The 25,399-nt window shown below is 38.0% G+C and overlaps 4 protein-coding genes and 1 long non-coding RNA gene across 5 annotated transcripts; 2 read left to right on the forward strand and 3 right to left on the reverse strand.

The window, feature by feature from the left end:
- Positions 1–1,399: 1,399 nt before the first annotated feature.
- Positions 1,400–4,109, reverse strand: LOC133727190 (uncharacterized). Its single transcript, XR_009855047.1, has 2 exons — positions 3,102–4,109; positions 1,400–2,330 (listed from the first exon to the last, which is right to left on the reverse strand). It is a non-coding gene; the product is annotated as an uncharacterized LOC133727190 (long non-coding RNA).
- Positions 4,110–6,116: 2,007 nt separating this feature from the next.
- LOC133727191 (chaperone protein dnaJ 11, chloroplastic) lies at positions 6,117–7,144 on the forward strand. The gene has a single exon (XM_062154809.1). It carries the CDS (start codon positions 6,348–6,350, stop codon positions 6,819–6,821), a length of 474 nt encoding a protein of 157 aa, XP_062010793.1. The 5' UTR covers positions 6,117–6,347; the 3' UTR covers positions 6,822–7,144.
- A 4,304-nt stretch (positions 7,145–11,448) lies between these two features.
- On the reverse strand, positions 11,449–15,829 carry LOC133716717 (DNA-(apurinic or apyrimidinic site) endonuclease 2). The gene is made up of 9 exons (XM_062143390.1): positions 15,461–15,829; positions 15,181–15,378; positions 14,996–15,081; positions 14,705–14,820; positions 14,520–14,600; positions 13,940–14,140; positions 13,507–13,661; positions 12,289–12,956; positions 11,449–11,837 (listed from the first exon to the last, which is right to left on the reverse strand). Exons 1-9 carry the CDS (start codon positions 15,678–15,680, stop codon positions 11,760–11,762), a joined length of 1,803 nt encoding a protein of 600 aa, XP_061999374.1. The 5' UTR covers positions 15,681–15,829; the 3' UTR covers positions 11,449–11,759.
- A 46-nt stretch (positions 15,830–15,875) lies between these two features.
- On the forward strand, positions 15,876–18,336 carry LOC133716730 (transcription factor bHLH121). The gene is made up of 5 exons (XM_062143403.1): positions 15,876–16,138; positions 16,276–16,397; positions 16,640–16,767; positions 16,866–17,339; positions 17,479–18,336. Exons 1-5 carry the CDS (start codon positions 16,062–16,064, stop codon positions 17,629–17,631), a joined length of 954 nt encoding a protein of 317 aa, XP_061999387.1. The 5' UTR covers positions 15,876–16,061; the 3' UTR covers positions 17,632–18,336.
- Positions 18,337–18,601: 265 nt separating this feature from the next.
- On the reverse strand, positions 18,602–23,007 carry LOC133716724 (calcium-dependent protein kinase 28-like). Its single transcript, XM_062143397.1, has 12 exons — positions 22,417–23,007; positions 21,561–21,691; positions 21,363–21,404; positions 21,104–21,215; positions 20,866–20,944; positions 20,568–20,737; positions 20,295–20,421; positions 19,937–20,052; positions 19,730–19,837; positions 19,561–19,623; positions 19,180–19,353; positions 18,602–19,057 (listed from the first exon to the last, which is right to left on the reverse strand). The coding sequence occupies exons 1-12, from the start codon at positions 22,780–22,782 to the stop codon at positions 18,893–18,895; spliced, it is 1,653 nt and encodes a 550-aa protein (XP_061999381.1). The 5' UTR covers positions 22,783–23,007; the 3' UTR covers positions 18,602–18,892.
- Between the last annotated feature and the right edge of the window lie 2,392 nt (positions 23,008–25,399).

Genomic DNA, 25,399 nt, shown 5'->3' on the forward strand with positions numbered 1-25,399 from the left:
ATTTTAATTACTTTTATGTAAGAATTCATTCTCCTATGGGGAATGAATTCGTAGGTTCTCTCTGAGTTTTGTCGCCAAAAATACTCGGAATGTCTTGGCCCTTTGATTTTCTAGGACATTTTAGGGTAGATTTTGGCTGAGCTTCATGATCTTTAAAAAGGTTGAATTACTTAGGTAGTGGCTCTTTTGACAGTCCCACCGGGATGGGTCATTATGTGTAATTTCGCTGATCAATGCAATGAGTTGACAATTCTCTCAAAAAAAAAAAAATTAGAGTACTTAAATGATTTTATGTATTCTGTAAGTATATTTAAACTGTCTAGCTACCAAATTTGGCCGACTTAGACCTTTATAAATTACAATTATTGGGAAGCGGATATTTGTAAGTTCAAACACGTAGAATATAGAAACAATCAAATCATCAAAGTCATGCTTCATGAGAAACCTTCGAGGCTGCGGGATTGCGGGAAGCATCCATCGTGGACTGAATAGTGAAACTGAAAGCTTCAAGATCAGCAATTGCAGAACTGCTAATTAAGCATATGGGCTTAATTAGCACAAGCTTAGGGTTTAAGTAATGCGCGCAGCACGCCATGCAGACATAGACCAACGTTTTTGACGGGGATAATTACTTAGAAATATGCTTAATTAGGCCACAGGTATCATTTAAAAAAAAAACAAAAAAACAATCGACGACCCTCGATCTCCAGATGTGAATAACAGATTAACGGAACAAGTCTACAGTACGTTCTTCCTTAATCATAGTGTTTGAGCCCAAAAGTATTGGAGCCAAACACATAGAACTAATTGACTAGTGATAAAATTGAGGAATGAGGTATGAGAGGACGTATCTAAACGTATTCAAGCAATTTTTCTATTTGCCTACATTGCTTACTTAAGTTTTTGAATTAAGTAAACCTTGAATTTGGTAAACTAATTGTTAATTGCCTAAGTCAGTATATCGCTTAATATTAACTGGTCGCTTGATTAGTTATGTGTCAAGTCGTATAGAAAGGGAAAGATTATGTGTGATCCCGCGTTTCTAGGGCATGTCCTGCTTTAATTTATCAAGATCATTATCTAAAGTACGTGTCATTGTTGGTCTATCTATGCTCTCTTTAGGGAAGATTACAGTCAAACTTGAAGACGGTATTTCTTGAAGAAGAACTTTCTATGCGTAGACGGCGAACTCCGGCATTGCATAGTCATAGACATAAATGAAAGGTAAACAAGGATCTTGACCGATCATTCTCGTTGTTATTAAAGTTTGACAAGTATATTACATTGGGTACACACACAAAAAGTGAGAGTTATATGTCTTTCTATCACCCATTTAATCTAATTATATTTTGTCTCCATTATGTTAAGAGTAAAGACAATGTAGAGTTGAAACTTGAAGTTATATCCACAAAGAAAACACGGAGCCTTATTTCTATTCAGAAAGAGTACTAATTCACCGACTACCATTGCTCAAATTATCGTATTCCTCAATGTGTTTGAATAAAACCCTAATAACATCTTTAGCAGACTCTCTATCTAGGATTCTTAGTTATTTTGTAGGTCATATTTAAATTTTTATCAATTATAACAGCTATACCAGACTCTTAAGTGGCACATTCAAGCTAACAAATAGCTCTCTCCCCAAACCCTAGCCTCTGGAGCTCTACACTCCGTTAATGGCAGCCTGCAATGACCTCCGTCCTAAGCCACGTGCTGCTGGCCTTCCAACGCCGATCTTGTGCGGCGACCACCAAATCTAGCCCTAAACCTTGTATCACCATGTTTGCTTCTCACCGGAGTAAAATGGATATTGTGAATAAGATGGATTGGCAGGCTGATCTGATGCGACCCAAGGTTCGGTGGGCGAGAGATTGGTGGTTCCGGGTTCGTCTGTCTAGAGGTCGATTTAAGGCCAACCAATACTTGGCGAGATTGGCGGCGACGGAGAGTAAGGTTACAGATCAAGGCTGGTTGACTGCTTCTGGTAATCAGCGTGAAGGACTGGAATGGCAGCCGGCGGTCGGGTCGGGCTGGCGGAGTTTGGCTGCATATCATTCATGGCAGCTAAGTACTGCATGTGTTCGGAGCAGGACGACTGCGCGCAGACCTGTAATGATGATGGAATTGAGTGTGGGTCTCGCTACAGGGCTGCTGTGTGAGGAACACAAAGCAAGGCGCATATCGACGGGGAGCAATGCGGTAGAGCAAGTTTCTGCAGCTGCGATGGTGGATAATGATACGCTTTGAGCAAGCGCATAATTTAACCCTGAAAACATCGTTAGTAGTATAAGCAAATAGGGATCGTTCTATTCCGGGGATTGAGGGTACACCTGTCATTGTCAAAAAAAACAAATAAAGAATAAAAATAATAAAGTAAAAAGTATTATGTACAAAAATAAAATAAAGAATAAAAATATATACAAGTTAATATAAAAAGGGGGGTTTTGAGATTATAGAATTGGAATTAAAATTAAATGAAATAAAGAAAGTGTAAAAACACATATACAAGGGTGGAACACAAGAAACAAAGATCAAAAGTACAATCATATGAATGAAATCCAATTACAATTCCTATAGTTGATTATCTATGTCATGAGAAATAAGTTGACCATGTGAAACATTCGAAGCAAATGATTTCCCATATTTTACTTTCCTTGAATATTTAATCTAAGTGAAAGCACCTAAATTAAACCTATTGAACATGCAATCATAGTCTAGAAAACTAGCTAATCAAGAACACATTCAATGCATGAAGAACAAAGAAAGGATGTCAACCAAAGTGCACAACCTAGTATGAAAAAGTCCATCTATTTGCAATCCTCCTTAATTGATTTCGACTTTTGTCCAAAGCCTTTACTACTTAAATCTAGCACCAATTACATGCATATATCCTAAGTTGGCCATCAAAGAACACATACATATAAAAGTTTTCCATAATCCAAAATCAGTTAAGCAATCTCACATAAGCAACATAAAAATCAACATAAAGAAATCACAATTTATATTCAAACATAGAAATTGGGCTTAAACTTTGCCCTTAATGTTATTGTTAACTAGAAACAAATTCCTACGAAATTAAATAAGGAAAAAGAATGAATTACACCGTGAGTTGGAGATGGAGATGGAGTGCTTGAAACGTTGAAATCTTGAATCTTGGAAGCAAGCCTTCAAGGTGGACGATGGAGGATATGATATTCCCGGCTCCTTCTTCTTACTTGAAAACGCAGAATTTTGCAACTAGAGAATGGAGAGAAAAATGGAATGGAAATGGAGAGACAAAGAAGATGAAATGGATGAAGGAATCTACTTAGAGTGAGAGGAGAAGGTGTTTATATAGGGAAGAAAAAGAAGAGTGAAATGATAAATGGAAGAAAAATAATGAAAGTGGTTTGTAAAATATGGAAAAGATGGAGTAATGATGAAATGAAAGCAAGGCATGAAGGTGCAGAAGTATGGAAGTGATGATGATCTATTGGAGCAGAAAAATATATCCAAGGAAAAAGAGAAAAGCATCTAGCTTTCTTCATGTGGGTAGGAAACTTGAACATGTGGTGTTGAGCTGTTTTAGGTCAGTTTCTGCCCTTTTATTCCTTCAATTATTTCTCCAACAGGAATTCAGTTTTGGCTCGTGACTTCTTCATATGAAATGATCTACCATGAGTGTAGATCATTTTGGTAAAATTTCAGAATTTATTTCCATGCCTTTGGGCTGGAAATGCTGCTGGACCTCTTACAGGTCCAGTTTTCCAGTTTTGCTTCTGCAGGAAATTGGGCTGACTGTTTGAAGGCCTTCCACTCAATTATAGCTCTGGCACTCTTCATAAGAAATGATCCTTAGGATGTGTAGAATGAATCTGGAAAGTTTCAGCTCATTTGAAGTTCATTTGGTCCGGCGGCCGCTCCTTCTTCCTTGCTTGGCTTGGTTTCTCCTAGCCGGAGTAGGAAAATGTGTAAAATTGACATTTTAGTACATTTCCATTTTTCTCCACCATTTATAGGTAAGTGTGGACCTAATGCTCATTTCACCATCATTTACTCCAATGTACCTAAGAAAATAGAAATTGAGTTAAAAATCGATTCGTTAAGGAATTAACTAAGCAAAATGTGAGGAATTAACTAAGCGTGAAGGACTGGAATGGCAGCCGGCGGTCGGGTCGGGCTGGCGGAGTTTGGCTACATATCATTCATGGCAGCTGAGTACTGCATGTGTTCGGAGCAGGACGACTGCGCGCAGACCTGTAACGACGATGGAATTGAGTGTGGGTCTCGCCACCAGGCTGCTGTGTGAGGAACACAAAGCAAGGCGCATATCGAAGGGGAGCAATGCGGTAGAGCAAGTTTCTGCAGCTGCGATGGTGGATAACGCTAATCGTGGGATGGCGGTGATGATGGAGGACACAGTCAAGCATGGTGGTGTAGCCTAAGATGGAGTGCCCTGTTTTCTTTGGGTGCCCAAATCAGATTGGGGGCCCAACTCAGTTTAGGTGTCCAAATTTTTTTGGATGCTCAAATTAAATCCTAATTGGGGGTTCAAAGTTATGGCTTCTGGTCTTATTGGGTTTCATATTTTGGATCCAGGAGGATTAGCCCGACTAACCATTCTATCTGTAATGGGTCTATGTACTATGTTTATGTTTCATAGTGTTATAGTCTGGCTATAGGAATAAGTGAGCACTGATTATCTAATGAGCGGTGCTAGCATACCACGTCCTAAACTTGCCCTAGAGTTGGCAAGGGAATGTATGTATCAGTACCATTCTGGCTTGAGTTGAATGAAATTGATCACTTTGATTCAAAAAAAAAAAACCAGACTCGTAAGTGGCTCTACATTTTAACTGTTAACTATCTCGCTCTTAATTATAGAGAGCGAGATGAGGCTCTATATGATTTTTGTAAATTTATAACATTCCTTTTAAGATAACATAAATTCAAAACTAGATAAAATAAAAAGAAACTGATGCAGACGTATTTTAAAAGTAGCTAGTCAAAATGACTTTTTAGCTACTTTGACTAATATTTGACTACAAAATGCTAGCATTGCTTAAAAAGTTAAAATGCTCCAATTTATTTATTCAAAAAAAAAAACTCCAATTTATTAACATTTCTTCATATCACCATCAACCAAGACAATTAGAACAAAACTGTGCCTCACATCATATTGGATTTTGGCATTAGATTCTTTGCTCATTTTCAAAGGTAAACTATGAACAACTTTCACGCCGCCTCTAAAGTAACAGAGAAAAACGTTGCGAGATTGTTGGGATTATTGGCTTTTGAGGTTAAAAGATACTTCTTCTTGTTCTACACAAAAACATCTTCTCCCACTAATATCTGGTGGTCGCGAGATCCCGCTTTTATTTCCTTTTGTAGCCGTAATTTGTAGTGGTGCCCAATTATCGAATGCGACAGCATGATTGAAAAACTGTTAGTGATTGACATAGTCGGCATGGAATTGTCGTATTTTTTCTTCCGAGTCTGATCTGCTGACTAATCGTCTTCTAGTTTTCCATTCTATTTGCAATGGAATAAGGACATGGTGGCATCGAGTCATGATTGTTATTTCTGGTTACTGGCAGCAAGCTATTGGAAAGTATCAAATTTATCCATTGCTCTCCCAATTTGGGGATTTTGCTAATGCCAAATGACAAAAGAAGATCTCAAGTAGAGAAACATCCTTAACTTTGATTGGTTACAAAAGTCTATATAAAAAATGAAAGTGCGAAAGTTCTTAAGTGTTATAGAATATTAAAACTCTGAAGATGTGAATAATAAGATGATTTAATATGTAAATTTTGAGTATCATTAGAAATTTTAAGTATCATGTTATGTTCGAATATTATTATATAGTGCAACAAGCGATAAACTACATTATTTATTTCACAATATATGTATTGAATCTAAACAGAGGTAATATATATTAATCATATAAACCCTGCAGTTATCCACAACACGATTAATTTCTGAACGAATAGTTAGTATTAATCTCCTAAGCAAAGCTTTCGAGATAGAGTTGTAATCAAAGCATTGAAAACAAGATGAACCTATACAAATCAAATTTGAAGACAACGATTTTTAATAATATCCAACTAATATCCACCCCCATTTATATTGTCACCAAAAACGTAGCTTTGGGATAGGATCCTTCCTTCGCTTGCTTCACAAGTCGATCAGCATCACAACATCACACCTAAGCCAGACACTGGATAAGCATTTTCTCTCGAGCTGTAACCCAAAGTCTCGAACCCAAACCCGAACTCCCTAACCTATAAATCCAAACACCTCCCTCGTTCTCGCTCGCTCCTATCAAATTTCACAATTCCTCAGTCCTCACACAAAAGCCACATACCATGCTCTCTGCTCCTTCTTCAACCTCCACACTCTTCACCGCTCCGCTCCTCTTCTCCGCCACTCCCTCCCCCAAATCTCCGCCACGTGTCCGCTTCCATCCCGCTCGGGCCTTCGCCTCCGCCGCCTGCGCTTCCGACGAGACCTCCACGGCGTCGTATCTCGCCCCTCCTCCTACGACGACTACCGCCTCCCTCTACGAGATCCTCGGCATCCCCGCCGCCGCCTCGTGTCACGAGATCAAAACGGCCTACCGGCGGCTCGCGAGGGTCTGCCACCCCGACGTGGCGGCGATGGAGCGGAAGGACTCGTCGGCCGACGAGTTCATGAGGATCCACGACGCCTACTCCACCCTCTCCGACCCAGAAAAGCGAGCCGAGTACGACCGGAAGATGTTCCGGAGGAGCAGGCCGTTGTCGGCGGATTATTCTAGATACTATTCTGGCCGGAATTGGGAGACTGATCAGTGCTGGTAGCGAGTTGACTCACTCACCTGGTAACGTAGCGAAATCATATACACTAGTTCTAATCAGAAATTATGTAAATATTTTTATGAACCAAAGCGCAACAAGGACTGCAATCAGGGCCGTTCAATATTTGATCATGATGGTCTCGGTGTTGTTTGTGGTGATAAACAAGCAGTGGCGCCAAAATTCCAAAGAAAAAAAATTGTGTATTACTGTAATTAGTCATGTTGTATGACTAGAAAGGCAACCAAATTTTTGTTGGTTTTCCTGGGAAATTCAGGTTTCTTGTGAAATATTATGATAATATATAACAGATGTGATTGGGAACTCAATATCTCTAGAAGTTATATAATTGTATTAAGGTGTTTGTGTGCGATTTTGTTTGTTTGGAATTATTTCGCATTAAATTTCTGTTTCGAGCGGGGTTTTAAGAGAGTAGAAGCCATGTTTGGCCTCTCGCAAAATTGCAAAACTTTTTTTTTCAATGAAATTTACTTATTAAAATATAATATGCTTGATTTAATATCCAAATATGTATAATAACGGATATCTACTTGGTGCGCGCAACTATCAATCTTTTTGGATCTTTCTTTTTTAGGAGAAGAAACTAAAAAATTGATGGTGACTCGGAGACGTCTATTAGATATCTCTTGAAAATGTATAATATAGTGCTCTAGACTATAGGAATTTAGAACCGCACGATTAACTCAATGTATGAAGCACATTCCAAACAACATTAATTGCATTAACTGCATTTACGAGTCGAATCACTTTTTTAGGAGAAAAAACTAAAAGATTGATGGTGACTCGGGGAATCCAATCAATCGATAGAGGATATAGTGGAGTTGAAAATTAAAAAAATCCTTATATTATGGGTAAAACTAGTGTTTAAGCAAATGTGTTGGATGCTATGAGCTCCCTAATTTAACGAGTTCCAAACACTTTCTAGTTTCTAAAAGAGGATAAATGCTAATGATTAAACCATGAGATCTCACAACTTCGACAGAATTGAGAACACACAAAACAAGTGAGTGAACTACGAATCTTTGAGCTAAGCTCGGGATCGATCTATACAAGTTTAGTCAACATAAAACTACTATTAGGAAGTAATACCAGATCAACGTATGGTGAAATATTACCCCTCCCTCATTTTGAAAATGGGTATGAATAAATGTTCTTCTGACCCCATTAGATAGACCCCATTGGGGTTAGAAGTTCATTGTTTAAGTCATCTTATTCAAACTGTAGGTGGATGAATGTCTGAAGTTAATAAGCACCATCCACCTAAGAGTTGTGGATACACTCCATCATACTCCTCTATTATTCCCAACAATGTGTAATGCTCACCATTCTTGTGACATTGCCAGCAGTGTACAGATTCTTCTATCTGTAGACAATGGATAAGATGGACCGATCAAAAGAAAAATATTCACAATAATAGGAAAATGGATCCAATGGATAAATATCATATGTAACCCTACAAATATAACACTAACCAGATAAATGGATGAAAGGCCAAATATGCATAATTCATATAATGAAGTCCATTTTAATGTCCCAAACCATATAACACATTAACACCATGGATTAGCTTGTAACCTTCACAGCATTATTATTCCTTGAAATCTTGGCCAAGATGAGGACCAACACAAGAGTGTAGCTTAAGCATCATGGTTTGTTAGTTAGGCTTAATTTCTCAATCAATTTATCATGCTTTGATTTGGCAATATAACCCAACATTGAATCAATTCAATTTACAACAAAGAGTCCAAATCCATTTGATTCAAGATATATTAATATTCGAAAGGGACCCAACAAGTGATCATGAACCACTGAGCTAGCTTAGATCTTTTCATGGGCTGGAAAGCTACCTTAGACGTTAGGAACTTAGGACTTGCGAGCTCCTCCAATTTCAATTTCCGAAGTTTGAGGCATTCCCTATTCTCAGCTTCACCTTCGGATATTATTCATTAAGATATTAATCATTGATGTCACAAATATAATAGTATAGGATGCATGTGCAATGTTGGTAGCATTTGGAGCAAGCAAGAGCCATTTGATAAAAAATCCACTAGTTTATGAGTAAAGCAAAAATAACTATTTCTCTCCTTCATTTTTCCTAATGCCTGCTGTTTGCTCAACTTCCCCATTCCTCTTCAAGCTTGAGTGTTGTTGTGGGTTACATATCCCTTGATAATACAAGGAACTAAGCAGTAGGTACCGATTAACCGATCTCATTATATAACATCATTAACATGGTATATAAAGTTATAAACTGAAGGAGTCTATTTGTTACACTAATTATTAAAATCAATCGTTATAACCAACGGAGTCTAATTATTATATTATTTATTCAAGGGTTTTTGTCCATTTACACCATTTTTAGAGATTTTTTTCTCACTTACCCCATTAAGTTTTTTTAATTCCCTCTTACCCAAAACACTCTAAGGAGGTCTTCCCTAATACCCCATTAAGATTTTTTTTTTGTTTTTTAATTTTTTTAAATACCATTTTACCCTCACCCCTTTGTTACTTAGAGAGAGAGAGAAAAAAAAAAAAATGGAAGAGAGATAAACCATGGGAGACTTCGCCGGAGCCCCGTCACCGGTCGCCGGATTCCGGTCACCGGCCGCCGGATTCCGGTCACCGGCCGCATGATTCCGGTCACCGGCCGCCGGATTCCGGCCCCCTAATAGAGGGGCAATAGAGGTCTATTGCCCCCCAATAGACGACTATCAACCATGTATTGCCCCCCAATAGACGACTATCGGCCATGTATTGGCCCCCAATAGACGTTTATTGCCCCGCAATAGAACTTTCGGTAGCCGGAATAGGAACTAATCTTCCTAAAATTAGACAAATAAAACTTTGATTAAAGAAAAAAATGAAGAAATTATATCAATTTTAAAACGTCTATTACCTCCCAATAGACGTCTATTGCCCCCCAATAGACGTTTCGATTACCGAAATGAGAACTAATTTTTCTAAAATTACACAAATATAACTTTAATTAAAGAAAAAAGAAGAGGAGATTACATTAATTTAAAACATCTATTGCCCCGCAATAGACGTCTATTGCCCCCCAATAGACGTCTATTGGCCCTCAATAAAACCTTTTTTCCTTTCTTTTTTCTTTTTTTCTGGGCCTCTGCCACATTTTACCACAAAAAGAAAAAAAAATTGATTAGGGCACCCAGAAAATGATCCGGGCACCCACGCTGCACCTTTCTTCGCCGGTTTTCGCCGGTTGCAGACCTGTTGCCGGTTGCAGGTCCTCGATTGTTGTTTTGATCCCAGTCAGTAGATCGAAACCGCAGCACGAAGATGTCTGAATGTCAAATCAGGCCCTCGATTGCAGATCCGTTGCTCGCCTCAGTTGCTGTTGCCGGTTGCAGGCCTCGATTGCTGTTGTGAGGAGACCGGCGAGATGGAGATCAAGACGTGTGTTGGATCGTCGGAATCTGCAAGAGAGAGAGAGAGAGGCGTCGTGCAGGAGAGAGAGCGGAGAGACACGATGATTCAGATCGGCTTGGCTACCGGAGTCGAAGAAACGACGACGTGAACAGCACCGTCGTTTTCCGATGGATCGGCGTCGGAAAATGCCGCGAATCCTCTACCTCCGCCTCTGGATCAACGCGCGGAAACGCCGCCGCCGTGGAAATCCACCGAAGTCGTGTTAGGGGGGAGAGAGAGAGAGAGAGAAGCTCCGGCGAAGGGATGGAATAGAGAGAGAATGGCAGTGGCTGCAATTTCTTAATTGAGTTGAGGGCACAATGGTCATTTGATGTCAAATTGTGTAGATAGGAATAAAAATCTGTTGCTGGGGTAAGTGGGATAACTTTGGCTCATTTTGGGGCTTTTGGTCAAGGACCCTTTATTAAAATCAATTATTAACTGAAACATAACAAATCGCACCGCTTCCAAATTATTCTCATGCTCCTGTGTTACAACAAACCACAACAAACCAATAATGAGATCATATCACTGTTCTAGTTTATGATGAATAATACGGTTGGATCTGGATGATTGGCAAGTACTAAATTTTTTTGAGGTCTAAGATTCGTTCAATTATCACTATCCAATTATCCAAAGATATCCTTCCATTTTCGGATAAGCAAAGCTGAAGACAAATTGGGTGTCTGCCTAATCCCTAAATACCATCATGTTGAGAAGGACAGCTTATTTCAAGTGGCATAAGGGTCATAACTTGCATGTTCTTATTGGAATCGTGTTACACAAACCTTCCTTAAGAGTGATAATGATAATGATTCAAAACATATCTATAACCTAACCAAAGGTTTATCTTTATGATAGTGTTGCTGATGCGTTTGACATTATCTTTTATGAGTTTTTGTTAACCAAAATTTGTGCGCGATAACGATGACTGCACTTAATTATCAACCTTTGTTAAATTGTTAATTGACCCCCGACATTTTGAATGGAGGAAGTTTAGTCACCTATCAGTTCTTTTTTATAATAGAGCCTAGACATCTTTTGTGACTATTCGTTCGTGATGTTGAAGCACTATTTGTTTAAAGCCATTTGATTTTTCTCGATTGTAACCGGTTGTGTTGCTTGCATCACAGTTTGGATAATCATGCTTAAGTTACTTTTTAAACTAATAATAATGTGGAAGTTTCTAGTTTCAGTGATGGAGAGGGCAACTCGCATCTGCGTTGAGTAGATATAATAAACCGAAGAAATGAATAACGTAGTTATACAGTAGGAGCTTATGCATCTTCTCTATCATGCGGCTATCTCTCCCGTCACAAAGCATGGGGGAGAAGAAAAATCGGTGCCCCATACTTTCATTTCCTAAGAGTAAGTCAACTATAAAATTTCACGAAACCGAGAGGGGGCACCAATCCCGCAGCTGGAAGAGCAGGCGACACAGGAAAATAGCAGCTCGACATGAATTAGTCGTTGCTTTGCATAACTGAATCACCATCATCCTTTGTTGTTTCGAGGTTTCGAAGCGGCCCATTTGAAATAATTACAATTTGCTTCAGGATTTGATGCAGGTCCCTGCAAGAACAAAACATATGCCACTAGTTAGTTCATCTCCCGTTGCCTCTTGCACTCGACATATAAAAGAAGAAAAGCATCATTGTTGAGTAGACAATTAGACGTGGAACATAATAGTCCAAAGACTTTCTTTTAATAATCTATGAATTTATTGAAACAAGCAACTTAGTTTCAGTACACATTACCGTACTGAATCATTCTCAACCATCTTTTTTTTTTTTTGAATAAACAGAGTAGCCTAGACGGCTCACCCCCCTATTGGATTTTATTTCAAAGAAAAGAAAAGAAAAAAAAGTACAAAAGCCCCTATCCTCAACCATCTTTTTCCTTAACTAATGCAAGAGTGTGATTTAACTTCTCTTTTGTTTTTGGTTCCTATCCTTAACCATATAGTTCACAGAATGGAAACATTTGCAAATTGCCACCGTTATTTGAGTTTTATGAGAAGTACCTCAGCACGTGCACAAACATAAAATCTGCGACCAAAATTAGGACCTTGTTTCTTCACAACCCGAGGAACACAAGGTTCTCGATGACCCTTGCAAAGTGGTATGCTATTCTGCATGACTTGCTGTAACCTTTGCCACTCCAGTAAAGCTAAACTATTCTTCTCTTTCTTCAAAGAACAAGCAGCGAGTTCATCTTGATCCGCATCCCGAATTGAGGCGCTTGAGTGCAATACACACTGCTCTACACTGCCACTTTGATTCGTTGGCATGGGAGTTTCATTTGGCAGATGATTAGATTCTGAAATATCTATCTGAGTTGATTCAGTCCCACTGTCTGCACGGTTGCTCTTGCTAGGGATTGAACTTTTCTGGAAAAATGATCTCAATGAGAGTTGGGACAATTGACTGCCTTTTGCTTTTTTCTTGGTTTCATTCCCTGGCCTTGTTTTGGTAGGCTCACTACTTAAAGTAACCAAGGTGTCACAAGCAGCCTCATTAGCAAAACCGCTGGAACACTCAATTGTTCTTGAACTGCGAAATCCAAAGTCTTGGCTCGAGGAAGAACAGGGTGTGCCACATTGGTCAGGCAAGCTTGTCTCTGTCTCACTACAACTCTCTTTAATGTTAATTTCATCCACTTCAGAAACTTTTCTCTTCATTAACAATGATACTGCACAAGACTAAGGGCTCCGTCAGCTCAGAATATGCATAAAGAAGCAGCTTCAGGGGTAAAGGTTAGATAAAGTTGACATATCATTCAAGTGAGTATATAGCATTTTTGTGGGCAAAGTAATAACAATTCAGCCATATATATTCTTCTTCTTCTTCTCTTCCGACACTTTTAACTTTGTTATTAAAACCTTTATTATCAAAAGAATACTTAATTTTATAGATCTAATTTCTAATCTGTCAAAGAAGTCCTAAACTAATCCCACTAACAGCAGACTGTACATAGGATATTAAAGTATTACATAGAATAAACGCTTAATTTAATTGATCAATGAAAAACACTGTAAACAAGAACAGATTCAATTCACTATATGTCTAAATATAGTAGATAAAACAGAGAGGCACCACTTGCTTTCTCCAATTTTAAAGTGCCCCATAAGGGGTTTATCCACTGATATCCTTGCATACTTCACATGGCTTAAAAATAGAACATATGTTCAGAGAGAGATGGAAAGATGGAATTCAGCAAAAGGAGAAGGATAGTTTCATACCAAGGGTTTGCTGGAGACCACGAACCATTGGAATATATCTAGCAGATAAACGTGGGGTGCTATGCTGGCAGATATTAGGCAATTCCAGTAAACTTGTGTAAACAGGTGCATGATCGGAGCCTTCAAGTTTGATACTCCTCTGCCCTCCCTTCCACCTGAGGGTAGAAAAGAGGTTAAAGTAGAATCCTAACTGATAGACACACATGCTTCACCTCATATGTGTGTAAACATGCATGTATTTACATATGATGAACAGTTGGTTAATCAAATGAGCATAAACACTAACAAAAGCAAAATATCAAGAAACAGAACTGATAAAGTATGCCCATGTATCCACAGAGGTGGACACACACACAAAGCAAGCTTCTATTGTAAACTTAAACTCTTGAAATGGCACGCAATAATTCGATAACACTCTAGATGTATCTCATACCTCAGTGAATTTCCTGGTTTCCACCGTTTATATTGTGTCAATATGTCACACTCCTTGACATGGCAAGCTACAAAGTTATGGTTTTCAAGGTCCTGCTCTTGGTGAAGACATAAACCAGCACAAAGAATGTGATCGATTCTGGAGCCATAATTAAATTCTTCAGCACCACTACTTTGTGACCAGCATGTGTATGCTTCTCTTCTGCAGACAAACACAAAATGGACAGAAATGTCAAGCAACAATAATTCACTTGGAATAAAATGATGGAATGATAAAACAGAAAAGGAAAGAGATAGTGAACAATTCACACTGATCATAATATAGAGCATTTTCAATATGCTAGCGAACAAAAATTGACTATCAAAATCCCAAATTCAGAACTGTGCATGGATACGAGAAATGACAATTTAACAATGATTGCAGAAAACAATGATGTGATTAAATAACTGAAGTGCAATATTAACTTCAACTGACTATGCATGTTCCCTGAACACTGACCAAACACAACTCAGTAATGAAATTAGATGATTGTTAAATAAATAAAATAAATGAGAGTTTCTCTAGAGTAAGAGCTGTATACCTATCAGGATGTTTTGCTCTGAAAACATCAAAGAAAGATCCTCTATTTTCCACTAACATGGATCTAAACCATCTTCTGAATCTACAAAGTAGATTTCAAGAAATTAGGTACTGATCTTCTCTCATAAACCACTACATTTTGAATATCCAGATCACCACTGCATAGAGATCAAGGAAGCTTCTTACTGATTGTTCTCAAATTCTGGTTCTGCTTCACAACGATCTAAGCAAGTGGGTGCAATGTTCAGATCACCAACTACAATTATCCTCCTCCCCTGACGCAAGAGAGACTCCCATCTTTTCTACAACAAAAATAACCAATATCAATGAAAAAACACACCAAAAAGACGACATTTTTCAGTTCGAATGAAGAAAACTCTGAACCATACATAATGCTCATACGATCAAATGCATAACTGCACAAATGAAAGAAACAACATAAAGAAACTTAAAAGCTAAAAGGCTCAATTGAGTTACCTGTAACATCTTATAAAAATTGAGCTTAAACTTGATCCTTTCCGTATCGTCACCTCCAGCTCTTGGTCCATACAAATTGAATAGAACTAGCCAACATTTTCACCACAAACTTAAAGCAATTTTCCAAGAAATGAAACCCTCTAAAAGACTCGAACTTTGAAATGTGAAGCTACAGATAAACATACCAAAATGATGATGATCAGTAACAACACACCGTCCCTCTCCATCAACCTGAAGAAGCTCCTCTTTCGAAAACTCCTCAAGCCCTTCTGCCACCGTATCCAATTCTCCGAGCAAACCACTGAACCCTTCCTCCGCCGCCACCGGCAACGCCACCTCATCACTATTAAACGCCGACTTGACCCGACAAAACGTAGCCACACCTTCAAATCCGAAACCAATCAATAGAAAATCGAAACAAAAAAAAAAGGTCTGAAATTTTGGGGAAATTGGATCAGAACTTACCGGAATACCCAGCACGGCCTCGTTCGGAGGTCCGGGTGCAGGAGAAGAACGACTCGTAGCCTTCCGCCATTACCAAATCGGCGGTCAATTCCTGCCGCCTCAGTTTGGTTTCCTGGAAGCAAATGACGTCAGCGTCCAAGGAATTCAGCAATTTGAGAAGAGAGCCGAACTGTGCGATCCGCGGCCTCAGGCCGTTGACGTTGTACGTCACGATCTTCATCGTCGTCGTCTTCTTCTTCTAATCACGAAACCCTAAATTGCAGAAAATTTGGAGGTAAAAAACAAACCCAGTGGCGGGTAAAACGGCGTCGTTGAAGGTAATACGTGGAGCTATGTAATTGGCTCAGGCGGTGGGTTTTTAAAGTTTACTTCTCCAGATAGTGCTTTCTCCCCCAAAAGCACTTTTTTTGAAAAACAGAATTTTTTTAATTCGCAGTGGAATCCAAGTATCTGCGTTTTGTGGAAAGCTGATGAACTAAGCTGTGTTGGTATGCTTCTGCTTTCTGGGTCCAATTTGGATTTTCGGATTGTCTACCCCAAATTCCCAATTTGCAGAGCAAACCCTAGAGTACCAAATTGAAGCCAGGGCTTTGTGTGAAGCATGGATCAGTGGAAAGGTGATGACTTTGCAGGTGGTTCAGCTCCTTCTTCGTCCCAGCCTCTTGCTTGTGATTCCAGGTTTGTTATAATACTTGTCCTTCTCTTTCACATTTACTGGTTTAGCTTCTGTAATTACATGGCTCATAGGGTTTGATTGGATTGAAGGAGATGAGCTTATATAAAGTTTTGGTCTTTATGATTTGATCATGGTGCAGGAAAAGGGCTGATTTAGAAACCAAGGACCCTGTTTCTGCGAGAAAAGTACAGAAAGCTGACCGTGAAAAATTGAGGAGGGATCGGCTGAATGAGCATTTTCTTGATTTGGGAAACACATTAGGTAAAGTATAGTAGCTCGTTTTAGTTGGTACTCTAGTACTCTTTTTGTGCATTGTTTTCGTGGACATGGAAATGTTTAAACATCAAAATTCCCAAATCGATTACCTATCCGATACGGGCAGTGTTCTCTTAGTGGACAGTATGTCATGAATTAGGGCCAGGCATGTATGTGAGAAGAGAAAATTAGACTATCAAAGACAATGTCTTGATTCTCAAGAAAAAGTTGTTATGTTGGAAATGCAGACCCAGATAGGCCAAAGAACGACAAGGCCACTATCCTTACAGACACAATTCAAATGTTGAAGGATTTAACGTCGGATGTGAACAAACTGAAGGCTGAGTGTGCAGCACTCAATGGTGAATCCCGTGAGGTGAGGCGATGTTCGTTTTATGTATCGTCCGCATGGTTGTTACTCGTAAGACTGATTGTTTGCTTATGTTTAAGAATTCTTGTTTTTGTTATGCGCAGCTGACAGTGGAGAAGAATGAGCTAAGAGAAGAGAAGGTATCTTTAAAATCTGATATTGAGAATCTCAATGCTCAATATCAGCAAAGAGTGAGGGTTATGTTTCCATGGGGGGCTATGGATCCTTCTGTTGTTATGGCGCCACCTTATTCATATCCAATGCCTGTAGCTGTTCCGCCCGGTCCAATTCCTATGCACCCATCGCTTCAGCCCTTTCCTTACTATCAAACTCAAAATCCAGCCACTATTCCCAATTCTTGTCCAACTTTTGTATCATATCCAACTCCTATCAATCGACCAGTAGAACAGCCGTTACCCCAACCCCAATATGCATCCGTTTCACATGTTTCAAGTAAGCAAGATTCCAAAAGCAAGTCATCAGATCATCAAAGGGGAAGCAATGCTGAAAGATGTGATGGCTCCAATGATGTGGCAACAGAGCTTGTACTTAAGATGCCTGGATCTTCAGCACATCAGGTTAGTTTAAACTTCATGACTCGTAGAAGCAACACTTGCGGAGATATTCATGTACATCAGTATGTGTCTGATATAAAACATTGCAGAAATGATATACACATTAGAAATGGGAAAAGAATGACCAAATTGGTTGTTACAGGAGTCATCTTGTGGGGCTAGGAAGGGGAAGCAATCACGAACAAAAGATAGGAACATTACAGATGGAAGCTCTTCGAGTAGGTATTCTTCATCTCAAGTTGTTCAGGAGAATTCGTCTAACAGTGTAGGTGATATCCCCAAGACTAACAAATGAAGATGTTCCGTTTGACTGTTCTACTGACTTGTGGGGTTAGGAAAGATAAGCAATCACAGAGGAAACATAGGAGTATTACGTAAGGAAGCTCTTCAAGTAGGCATTCTTCATCTCAAGCTGTTCAGGAGAGCTCGCGTAGGACTAACAATTGAAGTTGCTCTGTGTGCCTGTTCTGCTGACTGGATCATACATTCATACTGTTAACTTAACAGGCAGCTCGAGTTTTCTGTGACGCCCTGTTGGTAAAGCCTCAGTTCCGTATTCCTCAAATTCCAGTTTAAATTTGGCACATACTCCAACTGAAAAGAAGGTGTTTCTTTTGGTAGAAACAAATTTCCACAACCACGGGAATTGTTGACTTAGGTTGGATTCTGGCATTCAATGTAGGGGGTTCATAGATGGTCTGAACAAGCTTCCAGAGTTCTAGTAGTTTAAATCCCACGTAGACTTCAAGCTGCCTGTTTGATAATGTAGAGGTTTGTATTTGTAAAATATATGTACTATGTGCCTAACCCCTTAGATATGATCATTTGGTATAGTTGTAAATGCACATTCATTGTTGGTTCAACTTTTACGCGTTTTCTTGTAGTAGACCTTATTAGTATTTTCCTTTTCTTTTCTGTTTTTAATTTTTTTTTTTTACTAGATGAGTGTATGGATAATATCATAGATGGGTTAAAGGTATCAATTACACACGGTTGTTCTTGTTCAATCTTCTGTTTTTAATTTTGGTTCTTCTCTTTTCTTCTGGAATACAGTTCAACCTGTATCATCCAGATCATGAGAGATAATTTCACTTGCAAGCACTACAACGTTTAAACCAAACCAGGGTTAGAGTTAGAGATAGGGTTGACGATCTGATTCTCCACAGAAGCAATTCAAGCAAAGGTGAAGCAAAAGTAGATGAGAACAAAGACTTGGTACTGGGAATCTGTGAAGAAATGATTTTGACTAACATACACCACAAAAATGATTATAATCTTTCCATATTTTCATTATAACTTTATTTATGTCACACATCATCACTTGTAATGCACCACCAAGTAATCCACAACACTTGCAGAAGAATGTACACTTTGAACCATCATATCTGGAGTTACTTTTTTTTCAGATCCATACCAACTTTAACATCGCATGATGCTTTAACGATTCTATGCTGAATTCTGGAGTTCAAAAGTGGTTCAGGATGGTTATAATTGGAAAACCGGAACATCTTCCTCACACTCTCTTATATCCAATCTTCAAAACAATTGCTTTCAATCTACGCCTGCCTAGAATTCCGTTGACCAATTGGGCTAGTAACGTTTCGTGAACTCATGCTTGCAGTTCTTAAGAGCCTACGGAATTCTGATAGGCTAATCTTCCCATCTTTGTCAATATCAGCCTCGTCAAGAAGTGGATCAATAGAACCTTTCAGGCCCGTGTGCTACAAAAAGAAGAGCAATAACAGTATCAGCAAAAATTAGCAATAGAAACACTAAAAGTCTAAGTCACAGTTCACTCTCTGGGAGAGGGAAGGTAGATAGTATGCAAAGAACTAACACCTACCATTCTAAGTTCGTCTGGAGTTATATACCCATCTCTGTCTATGTCGAATTTCTCAAAAGCTGTACGCGACAGCTGCTGCCACTTCTCAGAATCATGTTCCTCCAATTGGTGCACATGCAGAGTTGCTGCGACAAACTCGGTGAAATCCACAAGCCCATCTGTGTTGCTGTCAATCTGCATCAGGCAAATGAATAATCAAATGAACATCGAAACTGATATAACAGTGATGTGAGATGAATATCACGCCTCAAGTACAGTAAGGGTAAAGAGCTTGCAAGGAAAAACTTGAACAGGGAAAGAATATCCTACAATAAATGTGTGGTTCTACCCCCTCATATGGAGAAGGGATAGAAAAGAAAAAAGATGGCAGGGGTGACCTACCGCTTCTAGAATCTCAACAACACGTGAATCTTTCAATTTCCAAGGGATATCTTTAGCAAGTGCCTGCAATAAGCCATCCATGTTACAACATTACAAACCATAAACCTTGGAACATACTTCCGAAGAAGTAGGTATCATAAAGCTCAAAGCACAAAGTGAAAAAGTTTACCTGTCTCATTTCTTCAAGACTAATAGAACCATTCTTATCCACATCAATTGCATCAAATTGATCTTTGAGATCAGCCAGCTCCTCCGCATTAAGTGTGCTAGCTAATGCCTAGACAACAACAATTTAGAAAAACAAAGTTCAATTACAGAAAGAATTTTTTTCTTTTTGTATTGAAATCTCCAAACAAAAGGAAAAAAAAATTCTTACCCTCAGAGCAAACTGTTTCAAACGACTGTATCTCACGAACTGCCGCATGTTATTTAAGACGGATATATCAATAGGAATGTCTGATGCATCTCCTCCTTCTCTAACCCATGGGTGTGCTGGAAATATTAATGAACGTGTTAATCCCAAAAGAAGAATTTTTTTTTTTTTTTTGGACAATCCAAATAAGAATCTTTAATCACTTGAAAAATAGTCTCGAAACAAAATACAAGATAGGGAGTTTTCTAATGTTAAGATAAGAAGCAACCCATTGAAAAATCATTTATAAACCAATGCATTAGCCTTTCCAGTACCATAAAAATGAGCATTATTTCCACAAAGCTTAGATCAAGATACATACATAAAGCCTGAGCAGCAGTTAGCCTTGCCCGAGGGTCCTTCACCAATAACTTCTTAACAAAATCTTTTCCACTGTTGCTAATGGTTGGCCATGGTTTGCGACGAAAATCAGGCTTGTTCCTTAGGACCTGGAGTATGGAGATATGAAAATTAGTAGACTAAACAAATAATAGAGGGGGGCAACATATGCAAATAATGAAGTGAGATCTTAATCTTGCCAAAAACAGAAATGTAACAGTAGAAAAAGAGTCATTAGTAGAGAAATGTGCTACACCTCCTTAAATATACCATCTTCGGTCTTATCCCAAAATGGGCGTCGCCCACAAAGCAAAATGTAGGTAATCACACCAATGCTCCAAACATCTGACTCAGGTCCTGACTTGCGCTTCAACACTTCAGGAGCAACATAGTAAGCACTGCCAACAATATCTTGAAACTTCTTCCCTGCATTTTTTTTAATGGGAAAAAGCTTAATAGATTTCAAATATATGGCAATGACAGAACTTCAGAAAACAAATTTTTCTGATGAAATCTTTCCAGTTAAAAAAATAAAAAATAAAAAACACTCTTACCTGGTTTAATAAAGTCTGATAAACCAAAGTCTGTCGCCTTCAAGGGTGAGTCCAATGCTTTTGACTTAAAAAGAAAATTCTGCAAGCAAGGAAGAAATGTAAGGTTATAACAGCAAAGACAAATGACTTGAGATATTGCCGGGGGCAATTGGATGGGAAGCAGGCTAGTCCCTCAAGAACTAAACTCCAACTTTCCGAATCTTTTATTGTAGGATCATGTGAATGAAGTTGTTTATACCTCAGGTTTCATGTCACGGTGCACCAGACCATGCAAATGACACTCAGCTGCAACCTTGAGCATCTGCCTTACAACTACTGCTGCATCTTTTTCAGTATAACGGCTGTCCTTCCTGATCAATCAAAAAGAATTATAAGATGTGAATATTACAACAGATTGAAAGAATGATAATTTCATCATAAAAAAAGAAATCCATATTACAGAGTAGTAAATGAAGTGGAGAACAAAAAAAATATATCCAGGACTCAAGGGATCTTACTTCTCCAAAATCCGATCCAGCAACTCGCCCCCTTCACATAATCTGGAAAGAGAGAATATACCCCAGATATTATTAGGATGATCAACCTTATATACTACAAACAACAATCTAATCTATCAGAAAACAGGAAGATCAAATAAGCAGAACAGGCGAAGGAAAATGGAAAGATCAGGAAACAAGCCCGAAAAAGAAACTTACTCCATCACTATATACACATAAGAATCATCTTCAAATGCATTATAGAACCGAACCACATTCTCATGGCCTGCAAGCGCTTGTAATATCTTGACCTCTCGCTTAACATCCTCAACGGCTATAGGTAGAACCATCTGTGGAAAAACCAAAGATCATTCCAGCATTAATGAAACATCTTCCAAAGAGGGAAAAAAGCATAAATTTGGTTGACAATGAACACATTGTTGCGCGCTTATGCAACTACATATTTAAAAGTGGTTGAAAAGAAACAAATTGACCGATTAACAAATAATGAATACTTGCAGATCGGAATGAAAGATGTACTTGCTTAAGATGCCATGGAGTAAGAGAGTATAATACAATAAGTAATAAAATAAAAAACCATGCCCTCGCGAAACTTGAGTAAACTTGCAGCTGCTATTATGAGCTAAACTAGATGAATGAACACGTCCATGGTACTCAAGAGGACCACATTTTCAGACACCCAACTAACAGCCACTACAAAGTGAAACTTAACTATCCAGCCCTCAAAAGGATCACTGCCTTCACTTGATATTCAAGCAAAGAAGGCTAATTTAGAAAAGTTTAAACTTTAAACCCAATCTGATAGAATTAACAGTCTTTTCAAGAATAATGAAATCAGACAAACCCAGAAATAGAATCTCCAGCACCTAATCAAAACTTTCGCCTTTCACACTAATAAATAAACACCACCTAAAATCATCATCCCCAAAATCCAATTAAACCAAAAAAGGAAAAAGGAAACAAAACCCATAACCTCCTGATTGCAATGAAATCAGATGAGATCACAAAAAATGAAATCAAGCATTTTCCATAAATTAATCAAACAAAGACAGACCTTATTCTTATCAATCCTCTTAACCGCAACTCGATCCCCATTAGCCCTGTCCGTGGCCACATACGTGTACCCAAATTGACCGTGACCCAACAACTTGCCGATCGCGTACCGCCGATCGAAATTCTTATCGTAACCGAAATCCGTGCGCTTGCCGCAGGGGATCACCCCCGTCGTCTTCCGTGAGCTGTGCTTGCTCTTGTGCTTCTTGGTCGCCTCATTGGTCCTCTGGTGCTGGGCCTGTTGGTTTCCGGCGGTCGTGGTCTGCGGCCTGGTGGGCTGTTTCCGGTTGTGGTTGACGACGGCGGGGACGGGTGTGGTGTTGCTGTTTGACCCGGTGACCTTGGCCGTGGTTAAGCAACCGCCCATGATTGACCCGACAGAATCAAAGGGTCAGTCAGAGGCAAGGCAAAAAAAAAAAAAAAAAAAAGGAAGAGACTTTTTCAGAGGTTTTGATGATCCAAAACCATTGGGATTTTTTTTTTTATATATAGGGAGAAAGTGAGAGAGAGAGGCACAGAGATGGTGTGTGTGAAGAGAAATGAGACGTATAACGAGGAAAGATTGAAGCAGATAGCAGGAAGACGAGAAGAAGGAGAGGTTTGGGTCAAAAGAGGACTTCTTTTGACAAAAGAGAAAAAGAAAGAAAACAAAAACAGAGAGACAGGGAAACGGGCTGTTGGGGTAAAAGAGTGGTGGCGCGCAGAAGCTCCCCTCGTTTTCAGTTTTTTTTTTTTTTTTTCTTTGGTTTTGGGTGATCAGACAGTTAAATTTTGCGTGCGTTGTTGGGGCAGATAGATCATTTTCCTTTTGAGATTCTGGAACTAACAACATGAATACGCGTAAAACAATCAGAGATTGATGATAGGGTTTGTGAGGACAAAAATAGTAAAGATTGAAATTAACTCTTGAGATTGGTAAATTTTGGTATATTCTTGTTGTACACGTAACTTATGCTGTTGAAGGTTTTTTTTTTCCTTATATATATGACTTTAAGAAAGTGAAGAATGTATATTGAAATGGAAAACAAAAAATGAGGAAGACAAAGAATGTAATGTTCCGTTGGTAATGCAATGAGAGCAGGAGGAAACTAAGGGTTTGAATTCCAGTACTCCAAATTCAAGAAGATGTAGGAGAAAGTTTGAGTATTGATTGTAATATCAATAAATACCGATATTTGTACTCTAATTCTGAAAATACTTTGAACATTGCATGGATGCTGATAAAATGAAGTTGCGAAAATTTTGACAGATACTTCAATTTTTCTTTATAATTTTTGAAACTTTCATAAACTAAATAGTATATCAGATTTATGAGTAATGCGGTTAAAATTAGAAAAATAGGAAGAGCAGCGGAAGAGGAGAAAGAAATTAATTGATGATGGAGTGTAAAATGATCGCACACACGGTTGAATTATAGCAAAGAAACGAGTAAATTAAATATAGAATCCCAAGAAGTTTGGATGCAATTACTATTATCTTAAATGACCATCAAAATCTCTCTTCTTCTTTTTTTTATACAAATCAAAATCTCTTGTATGTTTCTGGTTTCTAAATTATTATATGGAGCAGCATATGAAGATTTCGAGCTCTTAATCATAATCGATTATTAGATTTCTTTTTCTTATTGTATGGTTCTATCTATACTTGAATTTATTGGGTACGTAAAATTGTTTCACTTTATTATGCACAAAGCTAATTATGAACCCATTTCCATGAATAATGTGAATCAAGGGCTAGGTGGGCAATATTGAATCTCTAGCTAGACAAGTCACATTCGTGCATTAATATAAATTGTGATTCTGTGAACGATGTGAAATTATTCATATGAATAAAGATTTCATGAGCTAACTCCTAAATATATAAGGGCATTAGTTGGGAAACCAACTAGTCCAAGGCCGTTTGACGTACAGACTACAGAAAGTATCAAATAAAACGGTATTGATATTAATTTGGGTTGTAGGTACATTATGTAATTATCAATTAAAGAGATAGTAGAGATTTATGGACTCATTCACAGTATATTAATATATTGATATATTAAGTAAAGTAACTCGATTCATAAACACTGCGGTCCAATACAGGCTTAGTGTGGGTTGATGTCTAGTATAAAATGATATATATAGGCTCTTTCATGTATAAAAGCTTTTCTTAGTTTATTGCAATTAAAGAGATATATACAAGAAGGTTGTGCCGCCACAGATAGAAACCATTAATAGCTATTTTGGTTTTTTTACATAATCTTTCTATATTATGTATGAGAAATTTTAAATACACACCCCTAATCACTTAATACACATCCCTATTATTTTATGTTTCAAATTAGATTTTGTAGGTAGATTAAATGACCAAAACAGACATCTATGTATTAGAAGAAAAAAAAAGAAGTCATATTTTCCTTATATTATTCTATTTATGTATAAATAGTTAGATAAACACAACAAATTTATATATATGGCCTCCCAATTTAATACAAGAATAAAGTTAGAAACTATCTAATTTAATTTTTCCTTAAATAAATTGTAATTAGATGAGGTTAGAGACCATAATATTTAGAATTTCAAAATCATTGGCATTAAATATTGTTAAAACATATTTCTTTACTCCCATTTTTTAGTTAATTTCCTTTTTTGTTCTAAGAGTTATGATTAATCAATTTATTTTCTAATATAAAACATCACAGGTGAAAAAACTTTGTAATTGTTAATTTGTTTGGCCCCTCTAATGACAACTATTTAGTTCTGCCACTATGGAGAAACTACTGGTATAGTTTTGGTTGAATGTTCAACTCATAATTTTATACTTGATTAACATGGTGTTTGGTGGATGAGAGCTCAAATAACACAAAGCCTATTTATATGCATCTATTTAAAGGGAACAATAATAAATCTTTATGGATTTCTTAATAACTAACACATGTAATAAATGTCAATATACTAGAATATACTAATCATATTAAATAGTAACCTTAATATAGTCAAAAAGTA

This window comes from Rosa rugosa, chromosome 1 (assembly GCF_958449725.1).
Source record: "Rosa rugosa chromosome 1, drRosRugo1.1, whole genome shotgun sequence".
Taxonomy (NCBI): domain Eukaryota; kingdom Viridiplantae; phylum Streptophyta; class Magnoliopsida; order Rosales; family Rosaceae; genus Rosa; species Rosa rugosa.

Bases quoted from the DNA above. Each gene is read 5' to 3' on its own strand.
- LOC133727191 (XM_062154809.1), top strand. From the start codon at position 6,348: ATGCTCTCTGCTCCTTCTTCAACCTCCACACTCTTCACCGCTCCGCTC.
- LOC133716717 (XM_062143390.1), bottom strand. From the start codon at position 15,680: ATGAAGATCGTGACGTACAACGTCAACGGCCTGAGGCCGCGGATCGCA. The intron at 15,082-15,180 runs GTATGTTTATCT...AATGTTGGCTAG, and splicing joins TACTGATCATCATCATTTTG to TTCTATTCAATTTGTATGGA. The intron at 14,141-14,519 runs GTATACAGCTCT...GTTTGTCTGCAG, and splicing joins AGAGCAAAACATCCTGATAG to AAGAGAAGCATACACATGCT.
- LOC133716730 (XM_062143403.1), top strand. From the start codon at position 16,062: ATGGATCAGTGGAAAGGTGATGACTTTGCAGGTGGTTCAGCTCCTTCT. The intron at 16,139-16,275 runs GTTTGTTATAAT...ATCATGGTGCAG, and splicing joins CCTCTTGCTTGTGATTCCAG to GAAAAGGGCTGATTTAGAAA. The intron at 17,340-17,478 runs GTTAGTTTAAAC...TGGTTGTTACAG, and splicing joins CTGGATCTTCAGCACATCAG to GAGTCATCTTGTGGGGCTAG.
- LOC133716724 (XM_062143397.1), bottom strand. From the start codon at position 22,782: ATGGGCGGTTGCTTAACCACGGCCAAGGTCACCGGGTCAAACAGCAAC. The intron at 21,692-22,416 runs GTCTGTCTTTGT...GTTTTTCCACAG, and splicing joins AGAGGATTGATAAGAATAAG to ATGGTTCTACCTATAGCCGT. The intron at 19,354-19,560 runs GTAGGTCACCCC...TGCCTGATGCAG, and splicing joins TTGTTGAGATTCTAGAAGCG to ATTGACAGCAACACAGATGG.